Source organism: Glycine soja, chromosome 16 (genome assembly GCF_004193775.1).
Source record: "Glycine soja cultivar W05 chromosome 16, ASM419377v2, whole genome shotgun sequence".
Classification (NCBI taxonomy): domain Eukaryota; kingdom Viridiplantae; phylum Streptophyta; class Magnoliopsida; order Fabales; family Fabaceae; genus Glycine; species Glycine soja.
The window spans coordinates 16,473,312-16,489,113 of record NC_041017.1 but is presented as its reverse complement, the minus strand read 5'-3'; the positions used below and the strand labels follow the sequence as shown (position 1 = coordinate 16,489,113).

The window sequence follows — 15,802 nt, the reverse complement described above, 5'->3', positions numbered from 1 at the left end:
CAAATAACACAAGTTCCCCGAGTGTTCGATACTCGGTTCTTACCGTTTTATACTACTTGTGCTATCCGGTGCACTTGCCGGAACCAGCGAACAACCACTACAGCCAATGATCAGGGGTTAAGGCGCTTAGCGCAAGCACAGCTCGCTTAGCGCCTATAGAGAATTTCGCTTAGCACAAGGGTTGCGCTTAGTGAATGGACTTCTGAAAATTTTCGAAGTTAAATTTTCAGTCCATAGCTCAAGAAAGCTTTTGAAACCCCTTTTTTCAATGCAATGCATGCTAAAATATATTCTCACAATCAAAGTTAAATGTTCAACTAATGCAAATGAAAACAAGAAAAAAATAAAATAAGCCGGGTTGCCTCCCAGGAAGCGCTTTTTTAACGTCACTAGCTTGATGCAAAAGTCTTTGTCAACCCGGATCAATCTTGGTTCTCTCCTTCAGAACCTTCTCTTTGCTCTCCTTCACCTCTAGACAAACATTCCGGTCCAACAATGTCCTTTCTTCATCAAATAGCTCAAAGCTAATCTTTTGGTCTTCAATACCCATTTCTAGCTTCTTCTTTTCCATGTCTACTACACAACTTGCAGTAGCCATAAATGGACGTCCCAAAATTAAGGGAATATTTGCGTCTTCCTCTATGTCCATTACCACAAAGTTAGCAGGAAAGATAAAGTGTTTGACCCAAACCAAAACATCTTCTATTACTCCATAGGGTCTAGTGATGGAGCGATCTACTAATTGTAAATTCATCCTAGTCGACATTATCTCCAACTCTCCAAGCCTCCGGCACATGGAAAGTGGCATCAAATTAATATTGGCTCCTAAATCGATCGAGCAAGGTATAGTGACACTGCCAGGATCTTTGTGTTTTGGTGGAAGGATGCGTTCAATTACGGCACTGCAGTTCCTCTCCACAACTATGGTGTCACTATGGATGTACTTGTTCTTCCAAGTTAGCATATCTTTCAAAAATTTAGCATAGAGCGGCATCTATTGTAGAGCTTCTCCAAAGGGTATGGTAATTTCTAGCTTCTTGAAAATATCCAGAAATCTAGCTAGATGTCTTTCTATGTCCTTCCTAGAAGGTACCAAGGGATATGGTACTTCTCTCCCTTCAGCTAGAGATGCTTCTTTCTTTTTCTCTCTAGCACACTCACTCTTGCTCTTTTTCTTCACTTCTTTTCTTTCTTTTTTCTTTTTCTTTTTCATATTTCTCATTTTTTTCATTTTCTTTTTCTTTCTCTCTTTTTCTTTTTCTTTTTCATATTTCTCATTTTTTTCATTTTCTTTTTCTTTCTCTCTTTCTTTTTCTTTTTCTTTCTTTTCCTTCTCACTTATTTCTTTTTCACTCACTATTATTGGTATCTCCTTCTGCTGATCATCTTCTGCTTCCACTTCTTCCTCAGTCTCACTCAAAGGTTCCACCACTGGGTCAATTTCTAGTTCAGTCACCAACTATTGTTTTTCTTCACCTATCCTCTTCTCACCTTCATTCATGCTCACCATTTTGCTTCTAGTCATAACAACCTTGCACTCCTCCTTCGGATTCTTCTTTGTGTTGGCTCCAAAGCTGCTTGACGATCGGTCTGCCAGTTGTTTTGCCAATTGTCCCACCTCGACTTCTAGATTCTTGATGGCTAACTATGTGCTCTTTTGATTGGACATGGATACTTGCATGAACTAAGCAAGAGTCTCTTCCAGCTTTGTCGTTCTATCATAGAGACTAGGCCCTTGTTGTTGTGGCATGTTAGATGGCCCACCTTGGTCTTTATTGAAGTGATTACTAGGGTGAGTTCTCCACTGTCCCTATTGCTGATTATATTGTTGGCCATGTTGAAATCCAGAATACCCACCTGCATTAAAGTTTGGTCTTGGCTGGTTCCCCATGTAGTTCACTTCATGTGTTGTATCTTCTATGAGAATGCAACAGCCAGAATCATGTGCTCCACCACATATAACACAACCTGCAACCTGCAAAATAGAAGAGGGTGAAGGTTGTCCAGAATGTACTTGGGTTGGCAACTTACTCAATGTTTCTGTTAATGCTTCAAGTTGCTTGGATAACAACTTGTTCTGTGCCAGCAATGCATCCTGTGATGTGAGCTCCAGCAAGCTTCTTTTGGTTGGGATGTGTGCTCTATCATGCAAGATTGCATGGTCACTAACAGCCATATTCTCAATTAATTCCATGGCTTCTTCAGGGGTCTTCAATTTTATTTTTTCCCCTGCAAAAGCATCTAAAAGCTGCTTGGATTGTGGCCTTAACCCGTTAATGAAAATATTGAGCTGGATTGGTTCTGAAAATCCATGAGTAGGTGTCTTTCTTAGTAACCCATGAAATCTTTCCAAAGCCTCACTCAAGGACTCATCTGGAAATTGATGAAAGGATGAGATGGCAGCTTTTCCTTCAGCAGTCTTGGACTCTGGGAAGTGTTTCTTCAAGAATTTTTCAACCACTTCATCCCAAGTCTTAAGACGGTTACCTTTAAATGAATAGAGTCATCTTTTCGCCTCTCCAGACAAGGAAAATGAAAACAAGCTCAATCTAACAGCATCCTCAGGCACACCAGCCAGTCTGACATGTTGTAAATCTCAATATAAGTGGCTAGATGTGCATACGGGTCTTCATTGAACAGACCATTAAACAAATTGTTCTGAATCAACTGAATTAATGAATGTGGATGGGTTATATTTTGTGCTTGAACCTCCGGTCGTGCAATGCTAGTAAAGAATTGCGACATACTTGAGCTAGAGTAATCTCCAAGGGTAACTCTTCTTGGCTCATCAACTATGATATTGGCTTCAAATAATACTGTGTGAGATTCCCCTTGTTTTGGAAAACTAGAAGATGCCTCAGAAGATAGAGGTTCTTCCTGAATTGTTGTTGCCTCAATGTCCTGCAAAAACTTTCTATTCCTTTTTGCGTTCCTTTTCCTGCAAGTTGCATTAAATTCCAAGTCTATGGGAATCAAAACACCTGCAGAAGACCTTCTTTGCATGCAAAATAAGCAAAACAACAGTTAACCAATTCCAACGAACAATGAATTATGCAGTAACTAAATATTCACAAAATAAATAATGAATCCAAGAATAAAATAAATAAACGCCTACAATTTGAACTAAACTTTTCTAAATAAAAAGAAGTTCCCCAGCAACAGCGCCAAAATACTTTGTTCACATCCTGGTACTACTACTTATTTTTGTGGATGTGAAATCTAACCGGCAAGTGCACCGGGTCGTCAAGTAAATAATTAAAACGGAATGAACTGAGTATCGAAGTCAGGGAACTTGTTTTACTTGGAAAAGTGTCATTCAAAATGCAAGTTTTTGTAAAAAGAATTAAGTGTCATGAATTGAAAACAAAGGTATTTTCTATTCTAATCAAAGAAACAGTAAACGTAAGCAATTGAGTGTGAAAAGCGTTGGGTCCTTCTACCGATATACTTGATGCAATTAGAGTTTTTCTCTATTTAAAATTATTTTTGTGTTCTATACTAAGGACAAAAATACCAAACACCGATGTCTCGAGAGTTTGGACTAATTTAAACTAAACTTTGTTCGCAGATGTCTCTTATTGAACTTAGCTTAATTTAAACAGCATTATAATCATAACATAATAAAAACCAAAACCCTGCACTCTATTCCTAGCAATGCAGTTATCTAGCCCTACTCTATCAAGTTCTAAGGAAACAGTACATTTTCCAATGCTAAAGTTCCTAACAGCACACACCAATGGGTGATCAAACCACAAGCATGCATACAATAAGCGTAGATGGAAACATTGAACACATGAAAATAACTTCAAATAGATAATAATAATAATAATAATATTTACATCGAGTATTCAGCAGGGATTCCCAATAAAGGATTTTAGCCCTCCATTACAAGGGAGCAACTTTCACAAATAGGAGAAGGGTTTCTGAGAAAATACCATATTACAAAGCAATGGGAATTCCTCCTCCACCTCTAGGAACCTAGGAATCACTCTTTAACCTAGAATCTACCTAAAAGTAGGGCCTTTGCTTCCTTGCTCAGCTTTTCCTCTGTTCTCTGCACTTATAAGAGTGATCGACTAGGAAATAGTGTGTGTGTGTTTCTTGATTTCAGAAGTTGTCATCATCAAAAAGGGGGAGATTGTGGAAGCAAAGCTTCATGATGAATCAACAATGATTCAAAGGTGTTTTGATGATAACAATGATGACAACAAAAGATGATGACAAAAGTGATGAACAAAAAGCTCAAGTGAATCAAAGAACATCTCAAGAGAATCAAGAACAAGTCAAGAGTTCAAGAATCAAGAAGAATTCAAGACTCAAGAAGAAAGCCTACAAACAAGTATCAAGATTCAAGATTCAAGATCTCAAGAATCAAATATCAAGATTCAAGAATCAAGAATCAAGACTCAAGATCTCAAGAATCAAGATCAAGATTCAAGACTCAAGATCAAGATTCAAGACTCAAGATTCGAGAATGAAGAAAAGACTCAATCAAGATAAGTATTAAAAAGTTTTTTCAAAACTTTGAATAGCACATGAGTTTTCGACAAAATCTTTACCAAAGAGCTTTTACTTTCTAGTAATCGATTACCATGTTGTTGTAATCGATTACCAGTAGCTAAAAGAGTTTGAAAAAGATTTCAAACTGAATTTACAACGTTCCAAATATTTTCAAAAGGCTGTAATCGATTACAATGTTTTGGTAATCGATTACCAGTGTCCTTGAACGTTGAAATTCAAATTTAAATGTGAAGAGTCACATTGTTTCACTCAAAATCTTTGTGTAATCGATTACACATATTTGGTAATCGATTACCAGTGTTTGTTTCTGAAAATCTAAAGATGTAACTCTTCAAAAAGGTTTTGACTTTTTCAAATGGGTTTTAAGTTTTTCTAAAAGTTATAACTCTTCTGAATAGTCTTCTTGACCAGACATGAAGAGTCTATAAAAGCAAGGCTTTGTTTTGCATTTTGAATCAATCATTTTCCAATCTTGAACACTTTTCCAATTCATTCAAACAATCCTTTACAAGCCTTGAATCTCTTTGAACTTCTTCTTCTTCTTTGTACCAAAAGCTTTCTGAAGTTTTCTGGTTTTCCAAACCTTGAAAACTTGTGCTATTCATCCTTTTCATTCTCTTCTCCCTTTGCAAAAAAGAATTCACCAAGGACTAACCACCTGAATTCTTTTTGTGTCTCTCTTCTCTCTTTTCCAAAAGAAGGAAGGACTAACCGCCTGAATTCTTTTGTGTCTCCCTTCTCCCTTGTCAAAGAATTCAACACGACACAGTCTGAGAATTCTTTTGATTCTTCCCATTCCCTAATACAAAAGCATTCAAAGGTTTAACCGCCTGAGAATTTTTTTGTATCCCCATTCACAAAGTATCAAAGGTGTAATAGCCTGAGATCTTTGTCTTAACACATTGGAGGGTACATCCTTTGTGGTACAAGTAGAGGGTACATCTACTTGGGTTTGACTGAGAACAAGAGAGGGTACATCTCTTGTGGATCAGTTCTAGTGGAGGGTACATCCACTAGGTTCAAAGAGAACAAGGGAGGGTACATCCCTTGTGGATCTTTGCTTGTAAAAGGATTTTTACAAGGTTGAAAGAAATCTCAAGGACCGCAGGTCGCTTGGGGACTGGAGGTAGGCACGGGTTTGTGCTGAACTAGTATAAAAATCCTTGTGTGTTTGTTTCCTTCTTCCCTACTCTTTTACTTTCCACTGTGCATTTAATTTCCGCTTTTACTTTCTGTTAAGTTTCTCTTCTACTCCATATTCTCTTAACAACATAAGTAAAAGCCTTAAAAGAGTAATTTTTAATTGGTAAGGTTTTAGGAATAATTAATTCTATCCCCCCCCCCTTCTTAATTATTCTGAGGCCACTCGATCCAACACATCTTAAGGTTGACCCTCAAATTCTTGATTCTTTAAAAGCTTATCATTCAAGAATTTCATAGATTTCTTGTGTTCTTCACATTCCACCCAAAGATTATGTTTACTCATTTTGGGGTCTTTGTGTGCTTGTGCACATTTCTCCATGTTGGATCAAGTGGCCTCAGAATAATTAAGAAGGGGGGTTGAATTAATTATTCCTAAACCTTTACTAATTAAAAATTTACTCTTCTAAGGCTTTTACTATGTTGTTAAGTAAATGAAGAATAGAAAAGAAACTTAACCAAAAGTAAAAGCGGGAATTAAAGTGCACAACGGAAATTAAAAGATTAGGGAAGAAGGAGACAAACACACAAGAGTTTTCATACTGGTTCGGCAACAACCCGTGCCTACATCCAGTGCCCAAGCGACCTGCAGTCCTTGAGATTTATTTTCAACCTTGTAAAAATCCTTTTACAAGAAAAGACTCACAAGGGATGTACCCTCCCTTGTTCTCTTTGAACAACCTAGTGGATGTACCCTCCACTAGAACTGATCCACAAGAGATGTACCCTATCTTGTTCTCAGTCAACAACCCAAGTAGATATACCCTCTACTTGTACCACAAAGGATGTACCCTCCAATGTGTTAAGACAAAGTTCTTGGGCGGTTAAACCTTTGAAACTTTGTGAATGGGGATACAAAAGAATTCTCAGGCGGTTAGTCCTTTGAAATCTTTTGTATATGGGAAAGGGAAGAATCAAAAGAATTCTCAGACTGTGTCATTTTGAATTCTTTGACAAGGGAGAAGGGAGACACAAAAGAATTCAGGCGGTTAGTCCTTTGTTCTTTTGGAAAAGGGAGAAGAGAGACACAAAAAGAATTCAGGCGGTTAGTCCTTGGCGAATTCTTTTTGGCAAAGGGAGAAGGGAATGAAAAAGATGAATAGCATAGTTTTCAAGGTTTGGAAAACCAGAAAACTTTTGAAGGCTTTTGGTAAAAGGAGAAAAAGAAGGAGTTCAAAGAGATTCAGAAATCAATTGAGAAAATTTTTTAAAGAATATTCAAGATATCGAAATGCAAATCAAAGTCTTGCTTTTATAGACTCTTCATGTCTGGTAAAGAGAACCATTAGAAGAGTTATAACCTTTAGAAAAACATAAAAAACTATTTGGAAAAGTTATAAGTTTTAGAAAAACTTCAAAACTATTGGAAGAGTTACATCTTTTGATTTTGTTCAGAAACTATCACTGGTAATCGATTACCAAATCAGTGTAATCAATTATACGAAGCTTTTTTGTGAAAGGATGTGACTCTTCATAATTAAATTTGAATTTCAACATTCAAACACACTGGTAATCGATTACCAAATACTTGTAATCGATTACAACATTTTGAAATTAATTGGAACGTTGTAAATTTAGTTTGAAAGTTTTTTGAAAACTATTTTGCTACTGGTAATCGATTACAATAATCTGGTAATCGATTACCAGAGAGTAAAAACTCTTTGGTAAAAGGTTTTGAGAAAAATTCATGTGCTACTCAGTTTTTGAAAAAACTTTTTAATACTTATCTTGATTGAGTCTTCTCTTGATTCTTGAATCTTGAGTCTTGAATCTTGATCTTGATTCTTGGAACTTGAATCTTGAAACTTGATTCTTGATTCTTGAATTCAACTTTCCTCTTGATCCTTGAAGTGTACTTGATTCAATCTTAAACTCATTCTTTGATTCTTGAGATCATCATCTTTGTTATCATGAAGTGTTCTTGACTTTTGAGCTTTTTGTCATCATCTTTGTTATCATCAAAACTCTTTGAATCAATCTTGACTCATCATGAAGCTTGCTTCTACACTCTATAGATCATATCTTTCTTCTTTTTTATAATCATGAAGTTCATTCAGCTTCTTCAAATCCTTTTAAAGATCTTTCAGTTTCTTTGCCAAATCCTGAAAGTTCTTGAGAAGAGTATCTCTTTCCCTAGCACTTGTCTCAATCTCAAGACACAACTTGGACTCTTTTTCTTTAAGAGTTATACAAGCTTCACATGTCTAAGTGGACTCATTCAATGAAACATATACTTGATCCTGAAGGATTTTCTTAGTTTTAAATGATCTTTTGATAGATTCTTGAAATCTTTTCATAGGTTTTGTAAGCGTTTGAGAGAATAGATAAGTTATTGTCGCAACCTACCCTTCAGCGGGACGGCGACACGTGACTCGCTGGTGCGTGTCCCAAGAAAGGAATACGCGCGGAGTCACCACCAACGTTTATTTGAGGAAAACGTCGGAAAAACTGGAAAAGACGTGATCTACGAACTCAAAGTGAAAGGTTCGGGAATTGTATTTACGCACGGGGAAGGTATTAGCACCCCACGCGTCTGTCACAAGAGACGGCAGCCTTTAATTAAATGTGCAAATATGACTTCAATTTATGTTATTTTCCCTTTGTACGTTCTTATGTCTTTTTATGCCTTTTTATATTTTTATCTTTTTGTGGTCGACAAGGGTGTTTCCCTTTGCTCCTACGTATTCCTCAATTGTGATGAGAAAATCAGACCTACGTAGTTCTTTTGTGAACAAAGCGTTTTGGTTATGTTATTTTTATCCTTTTTTGCAAGATATGTTTTTATTGAATGAAAGGTCATTTAAGGCGTTGGACCATTAGACAATCTTTCGATTCTTTTGAAAAGTGAGAAAAACATTAAGGCATTGGACCATTAATGATTTCTTTATTTTTGAAAGAGGTAACAAAGTTTCATATTGATTTTAGGCTTTTAGAAATCTACACTTAACCAATAAAAGCGGAAAAGACCATTTTAAGGCGTTGGACCTTTGAAAATGGCTTTTTTAGGCGATGACAAAAGTTTGGTTTATGAATTGATTTTAGCCTTAGTTTCACTTTGGTTATTAGTCGATTCGATTAAGAAAGAGAAATCCCTAAGAAAAACGTCCGATTGATTTTTTTTTATTTTACTAAAAGATATTTTTGATTATTATATCATTATTTTACCTCTTTTTGGTTTCCAACGTGGTTACGGCATGACCCAACGGTCGGATTTCATTTTAACAGAAATTAACGGATGTTACAATTCAAATGATCGGTGGAAATTTATTTTATTTTTGATTAGGGGAGAAAATGACTTAAGTAAATGACTAAAGCACGTCAAAAGGGGATACGGAAAGTAAATGAAATGAAAATAAAAGCATGTGAAAACAAATGAGGACCACTAAGGGTACATAGAATGAATTGAAAAGTTCGATTTCGGGAACTTACCGGTTGAAGACCGAAGAACGATGAAAAACGAACGAAGAACGTCGAAGAACGGTTGAAAATCTTCGAGAAATCGCCCAAAGAAACGTTATGGAAGCGCCTCAGCTTGGATTTTCTTCACGGAAACAATTTGTCTCACTAATTTTAAGTGATTTTCAAATACCTGGAGGGTTGAACATTTTTGTTCTTCCCACCTTCCCCTATTTATAGGAAAAGGAAGGAGATGCTTGCCACCTAGCTCGCCCAGGCGAGCTAGGTTACTTCCTCCAGAAGCAACCGCCTTCTGGAGGAACATCTTGGAAGGCCCAAGTGGGCCTGGTTGCTATTTGAACCCCCATTTTTACTAAATACACCCCCTGCCTTTTTTGGTGATTCTTTTTCCGTAAAGTTATGGAAACTTACGAATTTCGTAACGATACTTGTTTTCTTTCCGTAATGTTACGGAACTTTACGGATTACATAATCATCCCTTTTTCCTTCCGGAACTTTACGGATTGCGCACTAACACTTCCTTTTAATTTCCGGCATGTCACGGAACTTCACGGATTGTGCTACGACGCTTTTCTTTTGGCTTCCGGCATGTCTCGGAACTTCACAAATTGCCTAACGATGGGTGCCAAATACCTCGAAGTTGTCAAACGAGGGTCGCATCCCAACAACGGATGGTCCCCGGACAAAATTAGGGTATGACAGTTAGATTCAAGCTCATGATAAGCTTTACTAAGAGATTTTGGGTCATCAAAATATACCTCATCTTCTTGATCTGATTCAGACTACACATAAGTTGTATCTGCCATCAAGCATATGTTGGCTTCATCTTCATCATACCCTTCATCCAAGTCCTCCCAAGTACTCATAAGACCCTTCTTTCCTATAGTCTTGAATAATTTCTTCTTCTCTTGACTCTTCTTCAGTTCTAGGCATTTAGACTTTAAATGTCCAAGCATTTTGCACTTGTAGCAAATTATGGAGCGTTTGGGTTTGTCTTTCTTTTCTTTGGCCATTCTTCTTGAGGATTTTTCCACTCAGAGCCTCCTTTCTTTCTCCACATCTTACGGATCTTTCAAGAAATAAAGGCAAGTTCATCTTCATATGAGTCTTCCTCAAATTCATCATCAGATGAATCATCAACTTTAAGAACTTTGCACGAACTTCTCAAGACTTTCTCTTTGGACGATGATGCCTTTTTTTTCTTCTGACTATTGAGAGCTAGATACTTTTCTCTTTTGGGTCCTTTGTAATGACCCACCTCATCGCTATGATATCACCACTTTAAACCACGTAAATTTCAATTCATAAATGAAAACTCTGTTAATTTGCTTATGAAAAATGAGGGTAAATTTTTTGCGATATACAATCACCAAAAATGCACAATTATTTAAATGAATATATATATATATATATATATATATATATATATATATATATATATATACGTATATATGTATTAACTCAGTACACATCATTCACATAAAGAAAAGTAAATTAGTTCATACATATAATTAAATCTGTGATTTACATCCGGAATTCAAAAAGAATTATAGAACCAGCTACGAAGGAGATGATTAACAAAATGTGGAAGCAATGACTTCCAAGATTATTTTGATGATGCCAAAGAATCAATAGTTAAGAAAGTTCCAAAGAATCAGGAGTCAAAAAGCTTCAAGAATCAAGTTTCAAAGAATCAAGATTCAAGAACAATCAAGATTCAAGAACAATCAAGTTTCAAGATTCAATCAAGTTTCAAGAATCAAGATTCAAGAACAATCAAGATCAAGATTCAAGAATCAAGAGAAGACTCAATCAAGATAAGTACTAAAAAAGTTTTTCAAAACATTGAGTAGCACAAGAATTTTTCACAAAGTCTTTTACCAAAGAGTTTTACTCTTTGGTAATCGATTACCAGAAGATAGTAATCGATTACCAGTAGCCAACATTGTTTTTCAAACTGATTTACAAAGCTGTAATCGATTACCATGAGCATGTAATCGATTACCAATGTTTTAAAACGTTAGATTTCAAATTTCAAGAGTCACAACTAGTGATAAAACATTTTCAAATCATTTTAAACTTGTGTAATCGATTACACAATACTTGTAATCGATTACCAGAGTTTCTAAACGTTTTGATTTTCAAATTTAAACATGAAGAGTCACATCTGTTGATGTGTAATCGATTACACCTTGACGGTAATCGATTACCAGTGACTTACTTTGAAAAATAAATTACCAAAAGTCACAATTCTTAAAGTGACTAGTTTTCTGAAGATTTTTTAAGAGTCATAACTTTTAAGTGACTAGTTTTCAAAAAGAGTCACAACTTTTAAGTGACTAATTTTTTTTTACAAGAGTCACAACTCTTAAAGTGACTAGTTTTGAAGAAATTGCCAAGAGTCATAAACTTTTAACTTGAGTCATCAAATGGCTATAAATATATGACCATGGCATGAATTTCAATGATTGATTTCTTTCATGATTAACAGATTTCTTTCATAGAGTTTTTGTTCAATACTTTCTCTTCCAAGAAAAGTTTATTGTTCAAAAACTCGTGTTACTCTTCTTCTTCATTCACTTCTTTCTCTTGCCAAAAGATCCAAAGGACTAACCGCCTGAGAATTATTTTGTTTCTTCCATTCTCCCTCTTGACAAAAGATTTCAAAGGACTAACCGCCTGAGATATCTTCTGTTTCTTACAATAGATTTCAAAGGACTAACTGCCTGAGATATCTTTTTCCCTTTCCCTTTATACAAAAGATTTCAAAGGACTAACCGCCTGAGATATCTTACGTATCCCCCTCACAGAGAATTCAAGGGACTAACCGCCTAAGAATTCTTTGTCCTAACACATTGGAGGGTACATCCTTTGTGGTACAAGTAGAAGGTACATCTACTTGGGTTGTTATATTGAGAACAAGAGAAGGTACATCTCTTGTGGATCAGTTCAAGTGGAGGGTACATCCACTTGGTTGTTCAAAGAGAACAAGGGAGGGTACATCCATTGTGGATCTTTGGCTTCTAAAGGATTTTACAAGGTTGAAAGAAATCTCAAGAACTGTTGGTTGCTTGGGGACTGATGTGCCATTATTTTCTCCTATTTCATAACCCTTTTTGCACCATTTTAAGTACTGATTAGTCTTAATTGTCAAATTAATTAGGCAGTTTTATTATTTGGGCCCATTCAGCTAATTTGATGTTTTTAATCTAATTTCAGGAATTAATGAAGCATTGGGCTTGAATCTAGAATTTTGCTTGGGCTTGAATCCAGAATTGGGCTTGGACTTGAAGAGGGTGGACTATTTTATTCTACAAAATTAGATCTTATCTTATCTAGATATTATTTAGATTTGATCTCATCTAGATATTATTTCATCTAGATCTTATCTTATCTTATCTAGATTTGATTTGATTTTACTTATGGGCTTGGATTTAAAACAGATTTGTAAGCTTTGGGGCTGGAAAACTATATAACAGCACCAAGGTTCTAGTTTAGCTCTCTCTCTTCTCTTTCTCTTTTTTTCGTTTTTGGCTATTCCAGTTCTGACTTTTAGTTTCATCAATAAAAATTTTGTTCTTCAATCTATAATTTTGTTCTCTATTGATTAATGGAAGGCTAAGTCCCCAGCGTTGCTTTCTCTTGAGGATCAAGTACAGCTCTCTTTGAGGTTCTATTATTACTGTTAAATTCTATTAAGTTTTTCCTCTTCACTAATTATTCTGAATTTGTTGCTATTAATTCATGCATGCTTAGTGCTTAATTAATTGTCTCTACGCTTAATTTACGTTCATGCTTAATGATCGTTTATGAGTAATTGGTGTATGTGTTGCTTAATCACATAATGAATGCCTTATGTTAAATTTCACTTAGTAATTTAATTTAGGGTTGGATTAAGTGGTTAAACTGATAAAGGATAAATTCTCGCAACCTAGGATAAGAGAAATGCTTGTCAATCAAGGGGAAGCAACGTATTTTAATTCTGATATTTTCTAATTCAATTTTACTCGTTGTTTAATTTACAAAAGCAAACAACCCCCCCCCCCCCAATTTGTTACTATTTCCTACTATCTGTTATGAACATTTGGTTTATCATTGCTCGTTGGGAAACGACCTAGGATCACTTCCTAGTTACTACATTTTATTGTTTATTTGATTCGGGTACAACCTCGATCAAATTTGGCGTCGTTGCCAGGGAGCAGTGTCCAAAGGTTCATAATAGCTAGTGTCGTGTTAGTGTTTAATTCTTTCGTGTTTTATGTTTAATGGTTAGTGTTGTGATAGTGTGTGTGTGTTAGTGTTGTTTAGTGTCTTGTTATTTTGTTTAGTGTGTGTTCTGTTTTAGTTTTTCTGTTAAGCGCTTCCCCTGTTTCAGTTTTGGGTGTTTTGCTGTGAATAGTGTTTTGTGACGGATTTAGCGACCACTTTTGCTTGCGGCAAAACAGTAGTGGAAATCATGTAGCGACAGATTTTAGCGACCACCCTTGCTGAATTATTTGGGATTTTTTGTTTTAGTAGCTAGAGTTGTTATTTTTGGCTGAATTTTTTTGTGGTAACTTCTTTTAATCCATATTTTGTGGGGAAAATAGCTAGAGCCTTTAGTTTGGTCAGATTTGAAAGTTCCAAAAAAGTAGCAAATTTGATTTTTGTCAAAACTTCAAACGGCCATAACTTTTGCTCCGGTTATCAGAATCGCAATTATTATATATGTATTTGGGGTAGAAATAGATTTCCTACGCCATTGGAGCCCGCCGTAGGCCGGCTGAGGTCTCCATAGTCCAAAAAAAGTGATTCTGTCAAAAGTTTTTTATTTTCCAAGTTTTATTCTCTTATTTTTCTTAACTTACCAATTTTAGCTTCTATAGTTAGACTTTGAATTTTTGTTTGAAATTTTATGTGCTATCTTCTCATCATTTTATAAGGTTTCTCACAAAATTTCAAGTCATTTGGACATCATTTGATGGTAGCTGTAGTTCAAACCTACACTGTTACTTGCATAAGAAGGCAACTAATTATGCATGTTGAATTTAGTGTATGACTAGAGGAAATCCATCTGACTTACAACCCTTTGATCCTGAGATAGATAGGACATTTTATAGATTAGTTAAACATCATTTAGTACCTTTTGAGCATCCTGAGCATTCTGTTATTGGTGATTTTGAGCATAATAATTTTGAACATTCTGAGAACATGGCACAACCTCCACCCCATGAGAGGACTCTAAGGGAAATGGCTGCACCTGATTTCACCTATGAAAGCTTGTGCATCCAATACCCTGATGAGGATGTCCCATATGTTCTTAAAACTGGACTGATCCATTTGTTTTCAAAGTTTCATGGCCTTGCAGGTGAAGACCCACACAAGCATCTGAAAGAATTTCATATTGTCTACTCCACCATGAAGCCACCAGATGTCCAGGAGGATCACATATTTCTGAAGGCCTTTCCTCATTCTTTAGAGGGAGTGGCAAAGGACTGGCTATATTACCTTGCTCTAAGGTCCATCACGAGCTGGGATGACCTCAAGAGAGTATTCTCAGAAAAAAAAAAAATTTCCTACTTCCAGGACCACTGCCATCAAAAAAGAAATTTCAGGCATCAGGCAACTTAGTGGAGAAAGCTTGTATGAATACTGGGAAAGATTCAAGAAGTTGCGTGCAAGCTGCCCTCACCACCAGATTTCTGAGCAACTTCTTCTTCAATATTTCTATGAGGGACTTAGTAACATGGAGAGGAGTATGATTGACACTGCCAGTGGTGGAGCTCTTGGTGATATGACCCCTGCTGAGGCTAGGAATTTAATTGAGTAGATGGCTTCAAACTCCTACCAATTCAGTGCCAGAAATGATGCTATTGTCATTAGAGGAGTGCATGAAGTAGCCATGAATTCATCTTCATCAGGTGAGACTAAGAAGCTTGAAGGTAAACTAGATGCCTTGGTTAACCTGGTAACCCAACTGGCCATGAATAAAAAATCTACACCTGTCGCCAAACTCTGTGGTTTATGCTCCTTTGCCGACCACCACACAGACCTTTGCCCTTCTGTGCAACAATCTGAAGCAATTGAACAGCCTGAAGCTTATGCTGCAAACATCTACAATAGACCTCCTCAACCTCAGCAGCAAAATCAGCCACAACAAAACAACTATGACCTCTCCAACAACAGGTACAATCCCGGATGGAGGAATCATCCCAACCTTAGATGGTCGAATCCTTCACAACAGCAACAACAACAACAACAACCTTATTTTCAAAATGTTGCTAGCCCAAGCAGACCATACGTTCCTCCACCATTCCAGCAACAACAACAGCAACAGCAACATCCCTAGAAACAGCAAACAGTTGAGGCCCCTCTACAACCTTCCCTTGAAGAACTTGTGAGGCAAATGACTATGCAAAACATGCAGTTTCAACAAGAGACCAGAGCCTCTATTCAGAGCTTAATTAATCAGATGGGACAGTTGGCTACACAGTTAAATCAACAATAGTCCCAGAATTATGATAGATTACCTTCTCAATCTGTCCAGAATCTCAAAAATGTGAGTGCCATTACATTGAGGTCAGGAAAGCAGTGTCAAGGACCTTAACCAGTAGCATCTCCCTCATTTGCAAATGAACCTGCCCAACCTCACTCTACTCCAGAAAAAGATGATGACAAAAATTTA

At 36.4% G+C, this 15,802-nt stretch overlaps 1 protein-coding gene and 1 non-coding gene across 2 annotated transcripts; both read right to left on the bottom strand.

Annotated features, from left to right (window-relative positions):
* Positions 1–412: 412 nt before the first annotated feature.
* Positions 413–994, bottom strand: LOC114389802. The gene has a single exon (XM_028350533.1). The coding sequence runs from the start codon at positions 992–994 to the stop codon at positions 413–415; it is 582 nt and encodes a 193-aa protein (XP_028206334.1).
* A 13,716-nt stretch (positions 995–14,710) lies between these two features.
* LOC114391337 lies at positions 14,711–14,817 on the bottom strand. The gene has a single exon (XR_003662128.1). It is a non-coding gene; the product is annotated as a small nucleolar RNA R71 (small nucleolar RNA).
* Between the last annotated feature and the right edge of the window lie 985 nt (positions 14,818–15,802).

What these genes read in the sequence shown, in the direction of transcription:
- LOC114389802 (XM_028350533.1), bottom strand. Translation starts at nt 994, where the DNA reads ATGCCGCTCTATGCTAAATTTTTGAAAGATATGCTAACTTGGAAGAAC.